Source organism: Neovison vison, chromosome 1, assembly GCF_020171115.1.
Source record: "Neovison vison isolate M4711 chromosome 1, ASM_NN_V1, whole genome shotgun sequence".
Classification (NCBI taxonomy): Eukaryota; Metazoa; Chordata; class Mammalia; order Carnivora; family Mustelidae; genus Neogale; species Neogale vison.
Window position 1 is genome coordinate 147156399 of NC_058091.1, and position 16008 is coordinate 147172406.

The following is a 16008-nucleotide window of genomic DNA, read 5'->3' on the forward strand; positions in this document are numbered from 1 at the left end:
AGTTCTCAGCAGCCTTTGCCTGCGGACTTTGATGGTTGTTAGTAAATCCATTATTTTATTAAAAGTTACAAAATGGTTTCCTAATTCTGTCCTGCCTTCGTCGTGTAGGAACTGGAGCCTTCTGCAAAACAGGATATTTGCCCAATTGACTATTTTGTTAACATGAAACACAATTTAACAGGAAAGCTGGGGCGCCTGTGTGGCTCGTCAGTTAAGCATCTGCCTTCTGCTCAGGTCGTGATCCCAGGGCCCTGAGAATGAGCCCATGTCTGGCTCCCTGCTCGGCAGCGAGTCTGCTTCTCCCTTTGTCCCTCCCTACTGTTTGTGTGCACTCTCTTTCTCTCTCTCAAATAAATAAATGATCTTAAAAAAATAAGAAAGCCAGGATACTTTATGAAGTTGTAGAATAATAATTTAGTGCCTTAGTGAAGTTGACCAAGGAAAATTATGACTTCATGGGTTTTACTTGATGTGTTTCAATCTGTTGAGCCCCTGTTTTTTGATGCTTAAATTGTCCCTTCTTTGGCCAGTAGGAGGCTACTCCAGCTGGTTTCTATCTATTAAGACCTGACCCTAGTTGTCTGGGAAAGCTTCCTTGTTTTCTAACACACACACACACACACACACACACACACACACACACACTCCAGACTTCTCTAGCGTATTTCCTGTTCTGGAACCCGGGCTTTCTTATGGAGTGCTGGTTCCTTTCAGTAGCAGATAACAGCCACGCTCCAAACACTGAGGTACTCTCTGCTCCTAGGTCTCATTGCTTCTAGCCCCTTTCAGCAGAAGAACTTAAAAGAACTATTTTTTAAGAAAAAAATTATAAATTCGGATTGATATTTCCTTCAATTTGAATGTTGGAGAGATTTTTAAAACTTCTTTGACTTTATGCTCCTGAATTTTTGTCATACAGTAAACATCTTGATTCCTAATACATAGAATTACGTTTTTGCTTTATGATAACATTCCTATATTAAGATTCATCAGACATTTATTAAGTACCTACACCAAAGACTCAGAAGCACATGGCTCAGCCTTGGACCCTCAGGGCCTTCAGCATGTTGGTCATATCCATTTAGTACTCTCAAGAATGACATTAAGAACCTGTCATTAGCAGGATGTCTGGGTGGCTCAGTGAGTTGAGCAGCTGACTCTTGATTTCAGGTCATGATCTCAGGGTTATGAGATGGAGCCCTGGGTCAGACTCTGTGCTGAGCGTGGAACCTGCTTAAGATTGTCTCTCTCTCTCTCCACTTGCCCCTCCCCCAGCTTCCATGTACGGCATGCTCTCTCTCTCTCTCAAACCCCCCCCCAAAATAAAACAAAAAATCTGTCATTAACATGGGACATCCTTACAAGTAGGGGAAAGTTTGACAAAGAGACATGTACAGAGAGAAGATGATACGAAGACAAAGGGGGAAAGACTTCTACAAACTAAGGAGTTCCTGAGGCTCCTAGCAGAGAGGCACAGAACTGATTTTCTCTCAACACTGAGAAGGGACCAAATCCGCTGCTCTGTTCAGACTTCTGCAACTGTGAGACAATAAATTACTGCTTTTCAGCCACCCAATTTGTAGCACTTCGTTATGGCCAACCCAGGAAAACGAATACACATGCCCACTTGATTACCTCATTATTATCACTAACACAACATGGCCCCACATCATTGTCTTCCCTCTAAAAAAGACTCCTCTTCCTGCATTCTCTGGCTTAGTTGTTCAGACACTCTATTTGCAGTCTGTCAGATTAGAGACCCAGATTCCTCAGCATCCATCTAACCAAATACGATGACCTTTCAACTTTACCTCCTGAACATTATGGATGTCTCTCTTCTTCTCTCCATGCCACTATTGCTTGTAGGGTCTCCCTCAAGCTCCCTAACGTGGCAAACACGACCTTCATGTGCTGGTCACACTCACCCTCCTCATCTCATCTTCTGTTCTTTCCTCACTGACCGTGGAGGCAGGTCATTTTTTTCAGAATTCATCCCGTTTCTTGTCTCCATGCTTTTGCATGTGTTGGGCTTCAGTGTGAGAAATCTTACCATAAAACAACCCATTTAGCTCAGGAATTTCTTGTGGAGGAAGGTTCCTCACTGTGCTCTTCCACTAGGGGTCAGAACCGCTTGTATGGTCTCCCCAACTGTCTGTATGTCCCTCTGCTATTTTGCCTAAGGCAGAGGCCTGGCAGCCATTTTGTCTGTCCTGTACTTTAGACTGGAGAATAGTGACTGTGCCCAGTTTACTTTCGTGTCCCAAGTTCCTAGATTCTAGATGAGAGCAAGACCTCAGTCATGGTCTTTTAATGTACACAGATTTGACCTCTGTTTACTTGCCCTGGTTTTTCATTCAGAACCATGCCTATCCCATCACCTCAACATGAAATAACCTCATGGCTCTACTGTCTCTGTGGTGAAGATCACCGCAGGAAGCAACCAAGGAAACAGCCCTGGATCCCCGTACATGCTCTGACCAGTTGACACCTACACATTCCCATTTTACAAAAATACTGCTCCTTCTCCTGTTGGGAGCATTATAGATGATTCAACCACTGAGGCCGTTGGAGCCCAGAAGGAAAATACAGCAGACTCACAGTAGTGCATTTGAAGACAGCGTTAAAAGAGACAACTTACACAGGACTGGGAATGTGGCACAGGCCAAGAAAGTCCTGACAGGGAGGAGAGAAACCACCAGAATGTGTGGATGGACCAGTGGCTGTGAACTGCAGGGGAAGAATCAGCCACCTGCCGATCCCACAGGGAGGGACTTTAGAAATAGACACCCCCTGTCCTCACTCTTCAGCCTCCACTGACAATCCAGCAGGAGCCAGGGGACAAGGCAGTGTGGATGGAAACCGTGCAGGTCAGCCTCCTGGGGCCGAAACGGGATGAAGAGTGGATCATACAAAGGGAGGGGTATGTGGCCAATGTCTAGTCCAACAAATATAAATGAACATTAGCTTTTACAAATAGGAAAAATCATCATCCTACTGAGGTTACCACCCTGGATGAAGAGCTTCCAAACATTGTTTCCTGTTTTGAGATCCAGAAGCTGTGAGTCTGGCCTGTGGGCTCTGATCTAGCAGTTCCTCCTAATCCAATGGTAATTCAGTGAGGATGACAACTTCGTACCTGGCTGTCACTTTATTGGAATTTTCATTCTTCTTACATTTTTCTCAGAAAGAAAGCTCAATAACATAAAGAGCTGATCTCAGATTTGAAAAGAACCAGACAAAAGAAATTCTTTCTGTTGGTATTTTTAACACCAAAGTCTTCTCATTTGTGCAGGAAGGTGTCCAGTAACTTTCCATCATAGCAAGGTAGGATAACTAAGGAAGAAAACTGACATCAAATTAAAGATTTAAATAGTGCTTCTGTGGTTAAATCCACAGACAAAATCACTATCCTTTACCTTCATAAACGAGTGAGTTTCCTCTCTTTAGCCCAGTCTTGGATAACTGCTTCTCCAAATATAAGGTAGGTGATCAGTCCTGATAGGTTAATGGCAAATAACAACAAGAAGACATTTCTCCACCCAAATTCAGGGTCCTGAGGACACAAAAGCTCAAGTAAATATTACCCCCTTTCATCCTTTTCTCTGTGAGGCTGTATTAATAGTTTGCTAGTGGGTTTCCATGCAGAAATTCATTCCCTGCAAGCAGCTTGGTAGTTGGATAGAAATAATATGTTCAAAGTGGATTTGGAATAGTCTTAATAAATGGGATTTAGGGACCTTTACAATTAGCTTACTGAACTGCATTTGTCACAGTTTACTGAAGTGCCATACATTTTCTCTTTTGTGCAAATCATGACATCAAACACGCTGAGTGTTTTTTTCTTGCTTTGCAATGTCATGGTGGCAACATTGCAGGCTTGGGGCTAGACAAGGCTAAAAAGGAAGAACTCTGATTCTATATCATCTTAGTGGAAAGACTTATTCTGTCAGATTTTCAGCTTAATCATCAGGAAGTGGGGGTAATAACATACCATCCTCATTAATTAATCAATAATTAAATGAGATTCCTGCATATGATATTCCTATAATGATGCCTGCATGTGTCCCACATTCCACCACATCTGTTTTAAATCATCCCTCTGCTTGGGGATGGTTGTGCAAGTGAAAATTCCAGAATGTTGCAGAAGACATGGTAAGTTGCCTCTATGCACGCAATCATCATCTCTGGACACCTCTATGGCTGTGTGGTTTCTGGTTTTAAAGACTGAAGGAAATTGTTCTACATTTTTCTTTGCCAGGTTGATCTTCATGACAAAGGGGACCTGCAATTTATTGTGTTTTCTAAAATGAGAATAGCATCTTTATGCCACTACCTCTAGATCTAAATGGCAGAGCATCTGAAGAATCTGTGACAGGAAAACTCTACCTGATCGAGGAGAAATCCATTGACAGTTGGTGTCAGGATTGCTGCTATGAATATGAATCCCCTTGTGGCTCCCGTAAGAAAACTGGAATGTCTGTGGGTGACAGGAATGTTCCAGGCTAGATCCAGAGGTGCTCCACAGTGTCCTTCAGCCCTGCTCTTCTACGTACATCAAAAAGGACTTGCACTGCATATGTTCAATGAGAGGCACTGAGACAAATCAAAAAATACCCCGCCCCCCACGTACCTCAAAAAATGGCCAGAGGATCAACTGCGGTCCTTGCCTATGATTTATTATTTCTCAAAGTTTGGGGCTCCCAGAAAGCTTTGGGCTACATCTTTTTCAGAATACATGAATATAAGAGTGGAGATTACCCTCCTCCTTGGAGCAATATCTAAGACATTGATATAGATCCCTGAGTGACAGAAGGAGCTCAGTCCACATGAGAGGATCAAGAAGGTCATTGTCGTGATGTAGCTGGGGGTGATGTAGGGCAGAACCACAAGGAGCGCTGAAGATGGGAAATTTCCTAGGGAATGTGGAACAAATTAAACAATGAGATACATCTTTGGCTGTTGGATGCTTTGCGAATCATCTACCCTTCAAACCCTGTTCTTACCTAGAAATGTGGCAGCTTTCCTCACAGTAACGAGCCTAAAATTCTTGGTCAGGAGGAAATCTGCCAGCTGGCCTCCTAGTATACCAGTGACCCAGGCGACAAGAAAGGGAAGGGCAGACAGGAACCCATTCTGAAGGGGAAAAAAATGAGTAAACCATCATAACAGGGACAGTGAGCCCACACCTTTTGTTGATAAACCACTGATCATTGTACTGACAATCCTGAGATCTCATGGTCTGAAGAAAGTCAGTAGCCTCTTCTATCATGTCCTTAGAAGAGCTACCAGCATTAGTGTTAAATCTTAGATGATTTTGTGGTAGGGGTAAAGGAAAAACTTCTGGAAGGAGTGAGTTGTGAAGACAAAATGATTGGTGGGTCATGCACACTGGAGAAAGGCATGGAAGAAAAGGCACTCACATCTCTCACGTTAACGTTGAACACAGAGTTGATGTAAGTTGGTGTGTAAACCATCAGTGTAATTATTAGCCACTGATGGCCGAAGCCGCAGACACATATGGACCAAAGTGGTAGCGATCTGAGCATGACCTTGATGGGAAGAGGCTGCTTACAAGGGCTGACCTGAACACAAATGTACGGATTAGAACAGTGAGATCTGCACCTCCGGCTCCCCGAGAAATCCAGAGGCTGACACAGCTCTCTGGAGATGCTTGGAGTCCTTACGTGTATCTGGTCGGCCAAGGACGATACGATATATTCTCTTTCTATGATGTTTATCCATGGGTGAGAGATGGGGTCGTCATAAACCAGAACAAACCAGAGAAGGCTGTAGACACAGCTGATGCCTCCTGCAAGCAGAGGGTAAGTTTGGGAACTGGGCCTGGTTCTGCTTTCTGTGTGACTTTCTTTTTTTTTTTTTTTTTTTTTTTTGAAGTTTTTTTTTTTAAGATTTTATTTATTTATTTGACAGAGAGAGATCAACAAGTAGACAGAGAGAGAGAGAGAGAGAGAGAGAGGAGGAGGAAGCAGTCTCCCTGCCGAGCAGAGAGCCTGATATGGGACTTGATCCCAGGACTTTGGGATCATGACCTGAGCCAAAGGCAGAGGCTTTAACCCACTGAGCCACCCAGGCGCCCCTCTGTGTGACTTTCTTTTCTGTCAGGACATTCACGTCCTGGGAAAAGCCCTTGCTTATAATATCCCCTGTCCATTTCTTTAAAAAAAAAAAAAAACCCTCACATGAATAGCACAGCTTTCTAGAAACCTCTTTTTTAAAAAATACATTTCTTGATTTGTGTGAATGGAAATCACAGACCCTAGGGATGGCAGAAAACTTGGTAATTCAACCTTTTTAATATTACCAAAAGAAAACTATTTCTTTTAACACTTTTAAGAAATTCTCCAGTGCTCTGTAGACACCAGCTTTGGCTCAGTTTTGACACTAACATCTGGTACAGACCCCATAGGGTGAGGGCTCATTCTTGTAAGACTGCCCCCCCACTCCTTCAGAGGCCAGTCACAAGCAGGGGGTCCCCATATCACCCACATTTCTGACTTGACTACACAGGTGGAGGTTCCTACAACTCCCATCTCGGTTTTGATAATTAATTGGAACAAAGCTCACAAGAGTCAGGAAAACATTTACCTACGCTTACCAGTTTGTTATAAAGGATATCATACAGGAGAGAGACGGACAGCCAGATGAAGAAATACACGGGGCAAGGTCTTTCATGCTCAGAGAAGAGGAGTGGTATGGGGGAGCAGAAGGAGTCTTGGAAGAAATAATGGGTGATAAGTTGCTTAAGTCAATAAAAACTCTGAACTCACAGACTCAAGAAGGTCCGTGGGCCTCAAGGACAGGAAACATGAAGAAAATGACACACTGTTCTGTCCTGATGTTCTCATTCACTATTACTTTATTTCTCAGGGTGGTCCCTTCTGGATGATTTATACTGCTAATTTTAGGTACCTTAATCTGTCTTTATCTGTCTTAATCTGTCCATCCATATAGTATAGTTTTCATCTCCAGAAGTTAGATTTGTGTCTTTTAAAAAAGATTTTTTCCCTGTCTCCACTTAACTTCCAAACAAATAGATTTAGGTTATAGCAGAGTTAGACTGTCTATTTTAATGCCCTTGTCTGCTAATTCTTAACACTTGTGTCCATTCTGGGTTGGTTTTCATTGATTTATTATTATTATTATTATTACTCCAGATTGTGTTACTGTGTTTTCCTGCCATTTCTCCCCCCATATCTGGTGATCAATGATTGGAAGCAGACCTTATGAATAACACGTAGTTGGGTGCTGACTATTTTTGAGCTTTTGTCTTGGATACAGTTAAATTACATAGAAACCGTTCGATCTTTCAGGTCTTGTGTCCTTATTTGTCAGATGGACCCCCACAGCACTTCCTCTGGAGCGAAGGGTTCCGCATTACCGAGGAAGTCAATGGGGAGAGTTCTGCCCAATGGCCTCCGACCTCTAAGTGTTTCCAGCCTGTCCTGGGGTCAGAGACACTATCTCTGATTCTCTGTAAATCCTGGATACTATTCTTTAATCTTTCCCAGTGATTTCCCCCCACTCTGGGCTCAGATGATGTCTTCACACACGTGTCCTGATGAGTGTTCCACTGCGGATCGAGTTGGTGGGGAGGAGCCCTACAGAGAACCGGGTTTCCTGTTCCCTCTTTTCTGCCTCACGCTCTCCTCTCTCCAAGCTTTTAGCTTTGTCTCCTCGATTCTATTTCTGCGGAGTTCCCTTGTCCTGCGCCCTGCCTGAGACCTCACCTCTCACAGGGCGCTGTGCCTCCCTCCCTGCACCCTGCTGGTGTTCAGTGCTTTCTCTGCTTAGGAAGCTTGCCTCTCACCCGGGAGACACGACACCAGTAGTGGCTGCACGTCTGTCTTTCCTCTCTCACGAACCACCTCTCTGGGGCTGGGGAGACAGTAGCTTACCAAAGATATAGAAGGCAAAAGGCCACCCAAGGTTTTGGCAGATCATGCCACCCAGGAGGATGGTGGTGAAGCTTCCCAATATCATTCCTGCAAAGAGAGAGCAAGCTGTCAGGCTCCGGACCGCCATTGGAGAGACACCGGCAGATTGATGGGTGTTCCCAGCATCACCAACCGTAATGAGGCAGGCATGCTGGAATACGTGACCTTCAGATGTATCCCCTCACATGTTCTCCATTTTTCTGACAGTTCCTTAATAACATGACAGATGACAGGTATGCTTCTTCCTTCTGTGCTATTTTAATTTTTACCTACACAAGTCGTGTGACGTATGCTTATTGTAAGAGTAAATTACCACAAAGAACCAAAGTTCCCCTCGTGTGCCCCCAAACCCATTCCCATTCTGGTCTCTAATGTTAACTAGTCCCCATTATGTGGTGTAGAGTTGCATGCCTTTCTTCTCTGCAGACATCTCTAATGTGTACTGACACACACACCTACCTCTCTGGAAAGGCACGTGTGCCCCATGCAGGCAGAAAGCTCAATTTGTCTGTGAAGGGGCCAGTAGCATTGTTTTAATTCCCCTGACCTCACAGAGTATTCTCATACATAGTAGGGCACACTTCCTTTTTACAACTTTTTTGAAACTAAGGTGTTCTTTCTGAACATAAGTATAATTTATTTTGGTAGAACAGGCTATCATCAGTGGCCTTGCCTGACCACTTGTGCATTTTTCACTTTGATGGATACTGTCAAAGTATCTTACAAAAAGGTTGTACCAAACTAAACGGCCAAAAATATTGGTTTTTTTTTTTCCCTCATCTCCTTGAGAACATTGAACATCTTCAACGTTTCAGTACCTTTTCTACCATGAAGTCCACTGAATCTTCATGTTCCCCTTGAACCCTCTGCCTTTACTCCAGTTACAATAGGGGACAAGTTCCTGCAACCATCCAAGACCAGATCCCTCTGGAACCCTGGACCACGTCTCCTCCAGTCTTGCCCAGGCCCAGGCCCAGGCCGCTCAGAGAGGAGGCACCCTCAAGTCTGTACCCTCACTTATTCCTTGGCTCTCTGTTCTCACCCATCCACATACGCAAATTTACCTTCCTTCATACAGCCAGGGCTCAAAACCAGACAAAACTTTCCACCTCTTCAGAACTCCTTCCATGTGCTTTGACAGTTTTCTGCTCCTTTTGTGCTTGCAGTCCCTGTCCTTCCACCCTTGTCAAGGCCTTTCAGGACCTCTGGCTTGCTAAGTCCACCATCGTTTTCTCTAGACCAGCAGCACATGGTTCCGTGGACCCGTCACCTCAGACTGAATGTTGTCCAAGGGCCCCTGGGAGGCTTCCCAGTCCCCGCTACCTCTCCTTCTCCTCTGTCTGGGGCCCAGAGATTGGAGGGTCATGGGACTATTTCCTTGGGTTTCTTCTCTGGGTGATCACATTCAACCGAGGTCTTCAAATACCATCTGTGTCTTCTTCTTTTTTTTAATAGAAACTTTTTTAAAAAAATGTATTTGACAGAGATCACAAGTAGGCAGAGAGGCAGAGGGGGGGTGGGGGAGTAGGTTCCCCGCTTAGCAGAGAGCCAGATGATGCAGGGCTCGATCCAGGATCCTGGGATTATGACCTGAGCCGAAGGCAGAGGCTTTAACCCACTGAGCCACCCAGGCGCCCTACCATCTGCATCCTGAGAGATTTTAGTATGCCTTGTTCTCTGCCGTATTTCTGCCGAGTCCATTCGATCTCCACTCATAGTTCATAGCCAGCACTTGATTTATATGTATTGTAAATTAACGCTTAAACCTATCACCTGTTTATGCAACTTGTACCCCATGTGTATGTGTATGTGTATATGTATACCTCAAGGGTATGTTTGTCTTTTCTGACTTTTATTAAAGTTATAGCATCCTGGCTGTTCTCTTTAGGACATTGCAAAGTGTATCTTAAGTGTGTCATTACCCCATTTTTCCATTTTCCGTTTCACTGTGAGTTTTAGAGGAGTTTAACTGGACAAGAGAGCACCCCATTTATCCTGTGAGCCCATCTGTACCGTGACCACTGGGATAGCTTGCCAGGATAGTGTACTTGGGGCTAAAATTGCATCAGGGTGATTTTCCATCACAATAGACATGCTTTGTTCATCCAGCATTTGTGTTTCTAACCCTTAGCCATGTTGCTGTGTGCAGTTGCAGTGTTGTTGTTTTTTCCCCCATTTTTACTGCTGTATGTTGTTGCCTCATCTTCAAACTAAGTGTGTGTGTGTGTGTGTGTGTGTGTGTGTGTATTTCTGTCACCTCAGATATGCACTGCCAGTTCTGTTTTATCTGATTATTAGTCTTTTTTCTGCAAGTGGTTAGAAAGTTTCCTGTTTATAGATGTGCCTCTGTGGTTCCCCGGAGAGGAAAATAGAATATGTACTGTCCTAGAGCCTGGCAGTACCTGGGCCCTTCTACTTTGGGGTGTTTTCTGGGACTTCTTCCTTCAGCCTCACAGGATGAGTCATCCTGTTGACAAAGACAGCCTGTTGAAATCCCTAGAATCACCAGAAATGGCCATTTCTATAAGAACTATTGAGTTCTTACAGGCTTAGCCCACTCCACCTGCCGGTTCCTCCAATGGCTTCCCATTGGCCCCTCGGACGGCCTTGGCTTTGTGTTCTCTGAACCAGAAAAGATTTCTAGAGGCCAGTGAAGACTACCTTTTTGGAGACACTAAAGTATTCCCCTAATACCAAAACCAAGGAAGCCTCTGGAACTTGCAGACTTGTGGATTCCTGAGATTTCTAGACAGTCAGTCATCCTATTCCAGTAGCTCTGTGCCTATGTAACAGGAAATGAGAGAGAAGGGGGCTGTCTTCCTTCCAAAATTTTAAACCTTTCCTGCATGCTTTCCATCTATCTGATTCTTGTATTGTATTCTGGGATAATCTTTCAACTTACTTGTCCAATTTGCTAATTTGATGTTCATCTCCCTTCATTTAGGTATTCAGACCATTCATTGCAGTTAAAAATACTAACAATTATATTATTTTATCAACAACTATTTTACAGCAATCTATTTTCTAAGTTATTTTCTCACATTTTTAGTTGAAGTATAGTTGATGTATGTTAGTTTCAGGTGTACAATATAGTGATTTGACAGTGTCACACATTGCAAAATAACCACAGTAAGTGTAGTAACCCTCTATCACCATACAATAGTAATATTATTGACTCTATGCCCTGCGTTGTACTTTCCATTCCCATGGTTAATTATTTTGTAACTGGAAGTTTGTATCTCTTAATCCCCTTCACACCTATTTGACTGATCCCCCCACTCCCCCACCCTCCCACTTCTGGCAACCACTAGTTTGTTCCCTTTATTTATGAGTCTGTCTGTCTTTCCTCTTGTTACTGTTATTTGTTTGTTTGGTTTTTTACATTCCACATATAAGGGAAATCATATGGTCATTGTCTTTGTCTGACTTGTATCACTTAGCATAATAAAGCTTTGGGTCCATCCATATTGCTGCAAATGGCAAGATTTCATTCTTTTTTTATGACTAAATAATATTCCGTGATGTCTATACCGCATCCTCTCCAAGCCATCCATCTATTGATGGATGCATGGATTACTTCCTTATCTTTTGCTGTTGTAAAGACTGCTGCAAGATATGAGTGCAAATATCTTTTGTGTGAGCATTTTTCATTTTCCTCAGGTAAATACCCAGAAAGGGACTAATTGGGTTGTATGGGATCTTTATTTCTAGTTTTTTTCAGGACTCCCCATACTGTTTTCCACAGTTGCTGCACCAATTTACATTCCCATTAATAGGGCACAAGGATTCTCTTTTCTCCACATTCTTTCCAATGCCTTTTTGTTACTAGCCATTTGGACAGGTTTTTTTTTTTTCTTTTTAAATAAATGTTATTATACATATTTCCTGGGATCTCTCCCATGTTATTTGTTAATCATGTAAAATTTTCTTTTAATTTATCCTTCATTTGGATTCATTCTTACAGTTTTTGAGTTTGGTCTTTCTCTTTTGTGCTCTTGGTTTCTTTCATGTGTTTGAGGATTGGAGGCGGGGGTTAAACTTAGAAGCTCCATTAGTCATTTGTGATAACTGATGTGAATTTCCTTTGCCCAAATTGGTGGACTATTCCCCTATCAGTGAATACTGAATACAAGCTCTGGTGATTGAAAATAATCCTCCAAGGTTATAAAGGGCTCTATGGGGGTATGAAGTCAGTCAGGCTGTGTGTGTTTGGGGGGGCTTGTTTTCTGGGATGAAGAGTCCCTGGCTCTCTTGGTATCCATTAGTTAGCTGTAGAGTTACCCTTCTTTTCTTACCCAGCACCTACTTCACCAATTTTATGTTTGTTAGCTCTATTCTTTTTTCTTCACCAATTTTATGTTTGTTAGCTCTATTCTTTCCATTTTTCATTCTTCCCCAATATTATGTAGACTTCTTTCTTCAGAATATTCCTTTCAGATACATTGCCTAAGCAAATCACAATCAGAAAGCAGTTCTCAGTAAGCTAAGAGAAATTCCAAAGAAGATTAAGTTGGATGCATACTTTATACATAGAATTCTAAAATAGACTCCAGTATATCAGAAATTTAGCTATAAAAAATGAAATCATGCAAGTTCAAGAAAAAACACAGGTGGATGCTTTTATCTAGAAGCCATAGAAGGAAAGAATGATCAATTTACACAAAAATATGTTTCTTTCAGAATAGGAAAAATCATTATCAGCAAAGTCATGTTACAAATGACAATTTGGGGAAAAAACAACTGAAAGTGCTGTCACAAAGGATCCATCTCCCTAATTTATAAATACCTGGTCAACACTGAGGGGAAGACAAAGAAACATTCAATAGAAAAATTGTCAAGTAACCCAGGGTGCAGATGTTTCATGGTAATGTACTCATTTCAGTTCTGTGTTTTTACCTGATAAACTGATGGAGCAGAGTCGACTTCGTTCATGTGGAGGACCCCATTTCTCCCACAGCGTGTGCTGACCCCCTAATACCGATCCCTGAAATTAACATAGTTAGAGCTCTTGATGTGTGGTGCCATGTGGAAACTCCCATCCAGCTCATAGTTGCAAAGTATCTGGATACCTGGCCTATGCTCTGTCCAATTCGAGTTGCAATGAAGGAAACTAATCCCAGCTCGGCGCCAGAGGGGCGAACACAGTGAAAAGTGAGGTTGCAAACAAAGAAACACCAACCACTCTCTTTGTTCCTACTCTTCCAGCAAGGTATCCACTGAGAAACAGCATCAGTATCAGGCCATAGCTGAGAGAACTAAAGATGATGCCCTGAATTTGAGGGCTCCAGTTGTACACAGGGACCTTAAAGAGATAAGAGAACGCTCCGGTGAGCTATTTGCAGGAAGGTGCTATCATAACTAGAAAAACCTTGTTAGATCTTTCACTTGCTTTCACATCAATATTTCCCCCAATACAACTTTTTTTTTTCCAATTTATTTATTTTCAGAAAAACATTATTCATTATTTTTTCACCACACCCAGTGCTCCATGCAAGCCGTGCCCTCTATAATACCCACCACCTGGTACCCCAACCTCCCACCCCCCCGCCACTTCAAACCCCTCAGACTGTTTTTCAGAGTCCATAGTCTCTCATGGTTCACCTCCCCTTCCAATTTACCCAAATTCCCTACTCCTCTCTAATGCCCAATACAACTTTTTAACATAGAAGCCCCCAAATAAGCATACAAGCAGATGAGCAGCAAGAACAAGCGCACAGCTTCAATCTTGCTTTGCTTACCCCTGCAGGGAGACTGTCTGGGGCGTTATTCCGGTCACCAAATGAGTCACCAGGCAGCCCCTCGGTAGAATCATTAAACTGGAACCGATGGTCCGTGCTGTTGACCATGGCTACTATGGTGATGTTTAGGACAGTACACTGTGCCGCCGTTATGAAGTTGCACATGTGCATGGTAAAGGCTATCCCATAGCGAGTGGAGCACAAGCTTAGACGTAGAACGATTATAATGTGACGTTAGGGCTTTTCTCATTAAGCCATCATTTGTTTCTCACAAGTTGTAATACAGAAAAATACCACAGGCCATGCCTTGATGGTTTAAATGGCACTCTGCTGGCTTTAGGAAAGGAAGATACAAAAGGAGGAAATCACTGAGTTGAACCAAAGGTGTTTTTATTTATTTTTATTTAAAAAAATTTTTTTTTTAATTTGAGAGAGAGAAATTGAGCATGAGCCAGGGGTGGGGCAGAGAAGAAGATTCTTCACTGAGCAGGGAGCCTGATGTGGGACTCATTCCCAGGACTCTGGGACCATGACCTGAGCCAAAGGCATTTCCCCCAAAGGTGTGTTTATGCTACAGCTGTGCAGACACTGACTTGCTCTGAGGCATCTGTCCTTCCCATAATTCTGTCTCTCCCATTCCTGGGTTATTATATTCTATTGTTGATTAAAATCCTCAGAAGTAAATACATATATAGTAAAGTGTACATTTTATATGCATATAAATAAAAATATGTATATGTACATATTTACATTCTGTAATTTAAATAAACTATGTTATATATATTTTGTGTACTACATTATAAATTAGGTATATATAAAACACAATTTTTTAAACTCTGAAGGAGTTGTTCCTTGGTGTAGATGATGATTCTTATTATTCCTTATGTCTTCAGGCGTTGAGGACAAGCTTTCAGTTAAAGTTTAAAATTAAGAGGTGCCTGCGTGGCTCAGTCAGTTAAGTGTCCCACTCTTGATTTTGGCTCAGGTCATGATCTTGGGGTTGTGAGGTCAGGCTCCACACTCAATGGGGAACCTGCTTGAGATTCTCTCTCTCCCTCTCCCTCTGCTCACTCCCCCCCCCTTTCTCTCAAATAAGTAAATAAGTAAAAAAGATTCTCTTTTTCCTCTGCCTCTCCCACCCCATTCCTGTGCTCTCACTCTCTCTAAAAAAATAAAATGAAGTTTGAAATTAAACCCCTAAAAATGTTTTCTCAGGGAAATTCACAACCACAAACTATGGAAAAAATATAGCAAAAAAAAAAAAAAAGGTAGAAAAAGAAATGAGCACAGCATTCAAATCTGGTTTTGCATTTCTAGGAAAGATGGCTACTGCTGGGAAGAAGCTATTGCAATAATGCAGAAGGCAAGTGAAGAACGTTGGACGGGGGTCATAGCAGTAGAAGAGCAAAAAGGTAATCAGATCCCAGATCAATCCCCAGCACGAGTCACACTAGATCAAGGTTTCAGTTTTATAGACCGGTGGGGGAAGGGCACTGGAGAGGTTCTTGTTCTAAGAACTAGAAGCCTGGTTCACTGAGGAAGGAAGTTCTGTGGCAAGAGCAGGTTTGTGGGGAGTGGGGATGATCAAGAGCTTATTGTTAGACCCACAGAGATCCCTTTTAGAGACCTAAGGGAAGGTGTCGAGAATGTTGTTGGATACACAACTTTAGAGTTTAGAAGAGATATAGGGGCTGAGGTATAAGACTGGACACTCATAACCTACATATTATACTTGAAGCCATGGTATTCGGGAAAAGAAAACACAGAAGGAGGAGAACCAATGACTGACTCTGGGCCCGTCTAATACTTACAGAGGCCAAATACGTGGGTACAACCAGTGAAAGGGAATGATCAGAGGGTTAGGAAGAAAACCAGGAGAGTGTGGTGTCCTGGAAGCCAAGGGGAAAAGGGTTTCTGGAAGAAGGAAGTCAGCAAGTGTGTCAGACGGTCCAGATAGCTCATGTAACATAATGACTGAGGAGCAATTCACTTAATCCTTACACAATCCTTTGAGGAAGCTACTGCTACTATCCCCATTTTACAGATGTACCTATGCTTCACATAGGTATAGAGAGACCAGCTAATGGTGTAGGTCAGGTGTCTATGCTCTTAAACATTGTACCACAAGTATATCACGGCTTTTCTTTTGTCCTAGATGACACCGTGAGAATACATTTGCTATAAACCAAGTGCACCCATCTGTGGGTGCATCATATGGCTATATGGTGTAGAATAGAAGGTCGACACCCTGTGTCTTCAAAAAGTCCTCATAACTTCAAGGAAGGAGTCACCTTGAGATAACAAAAGAGCCTTCC

General features: G+C 42.7%; 2 protein-coding genes across 4 annotated transcripts in view; both read right to left on the minus strand.

The window, feature by feature from the left end:
• The window catches only part of SLC17A1 (solute carrier family 17 member 1), a 45060-nt gene extending 41813 nt beyond the window's left edge, over positions 1–3247 (minus strand). For all 3 annotated transcript variants that reach the window (XM_044260189.1, XM_044260193.1, XM_044260183.1), the window contains exon 1: positions 3137–3247. The gene's annotated coding sequence lies outside the window, so the exon portion shown is untranslated. The remainder of the gene's footprint in view (positions 1–3136) is intronic.
• A 1408-nt stretch (positions 3248–4655) lies between these two features.
• SLC17A3 (solute carrier family 17 member 3) lies at positions 4656–13915 on the minus strand (the record flags this gene model as incomplete). Its single annotated transcript, XM_044252558.1, is given in 9 exon segments — positions 4656–4913; positions 5004–5133; positions 5421–5582; positions 5685–5809; positions 7917–8003; positions 12852–12939; positions 13025–13080; positions 13083–13257; positions 13694–13915. Coding segments are annotated over 9 exon segments (1281 nt in total), but the record flags the coding sequence as incomplete, so codon positions are not given.
• Positions 13916–16008: the final 2093 nt, after the last annotated feature.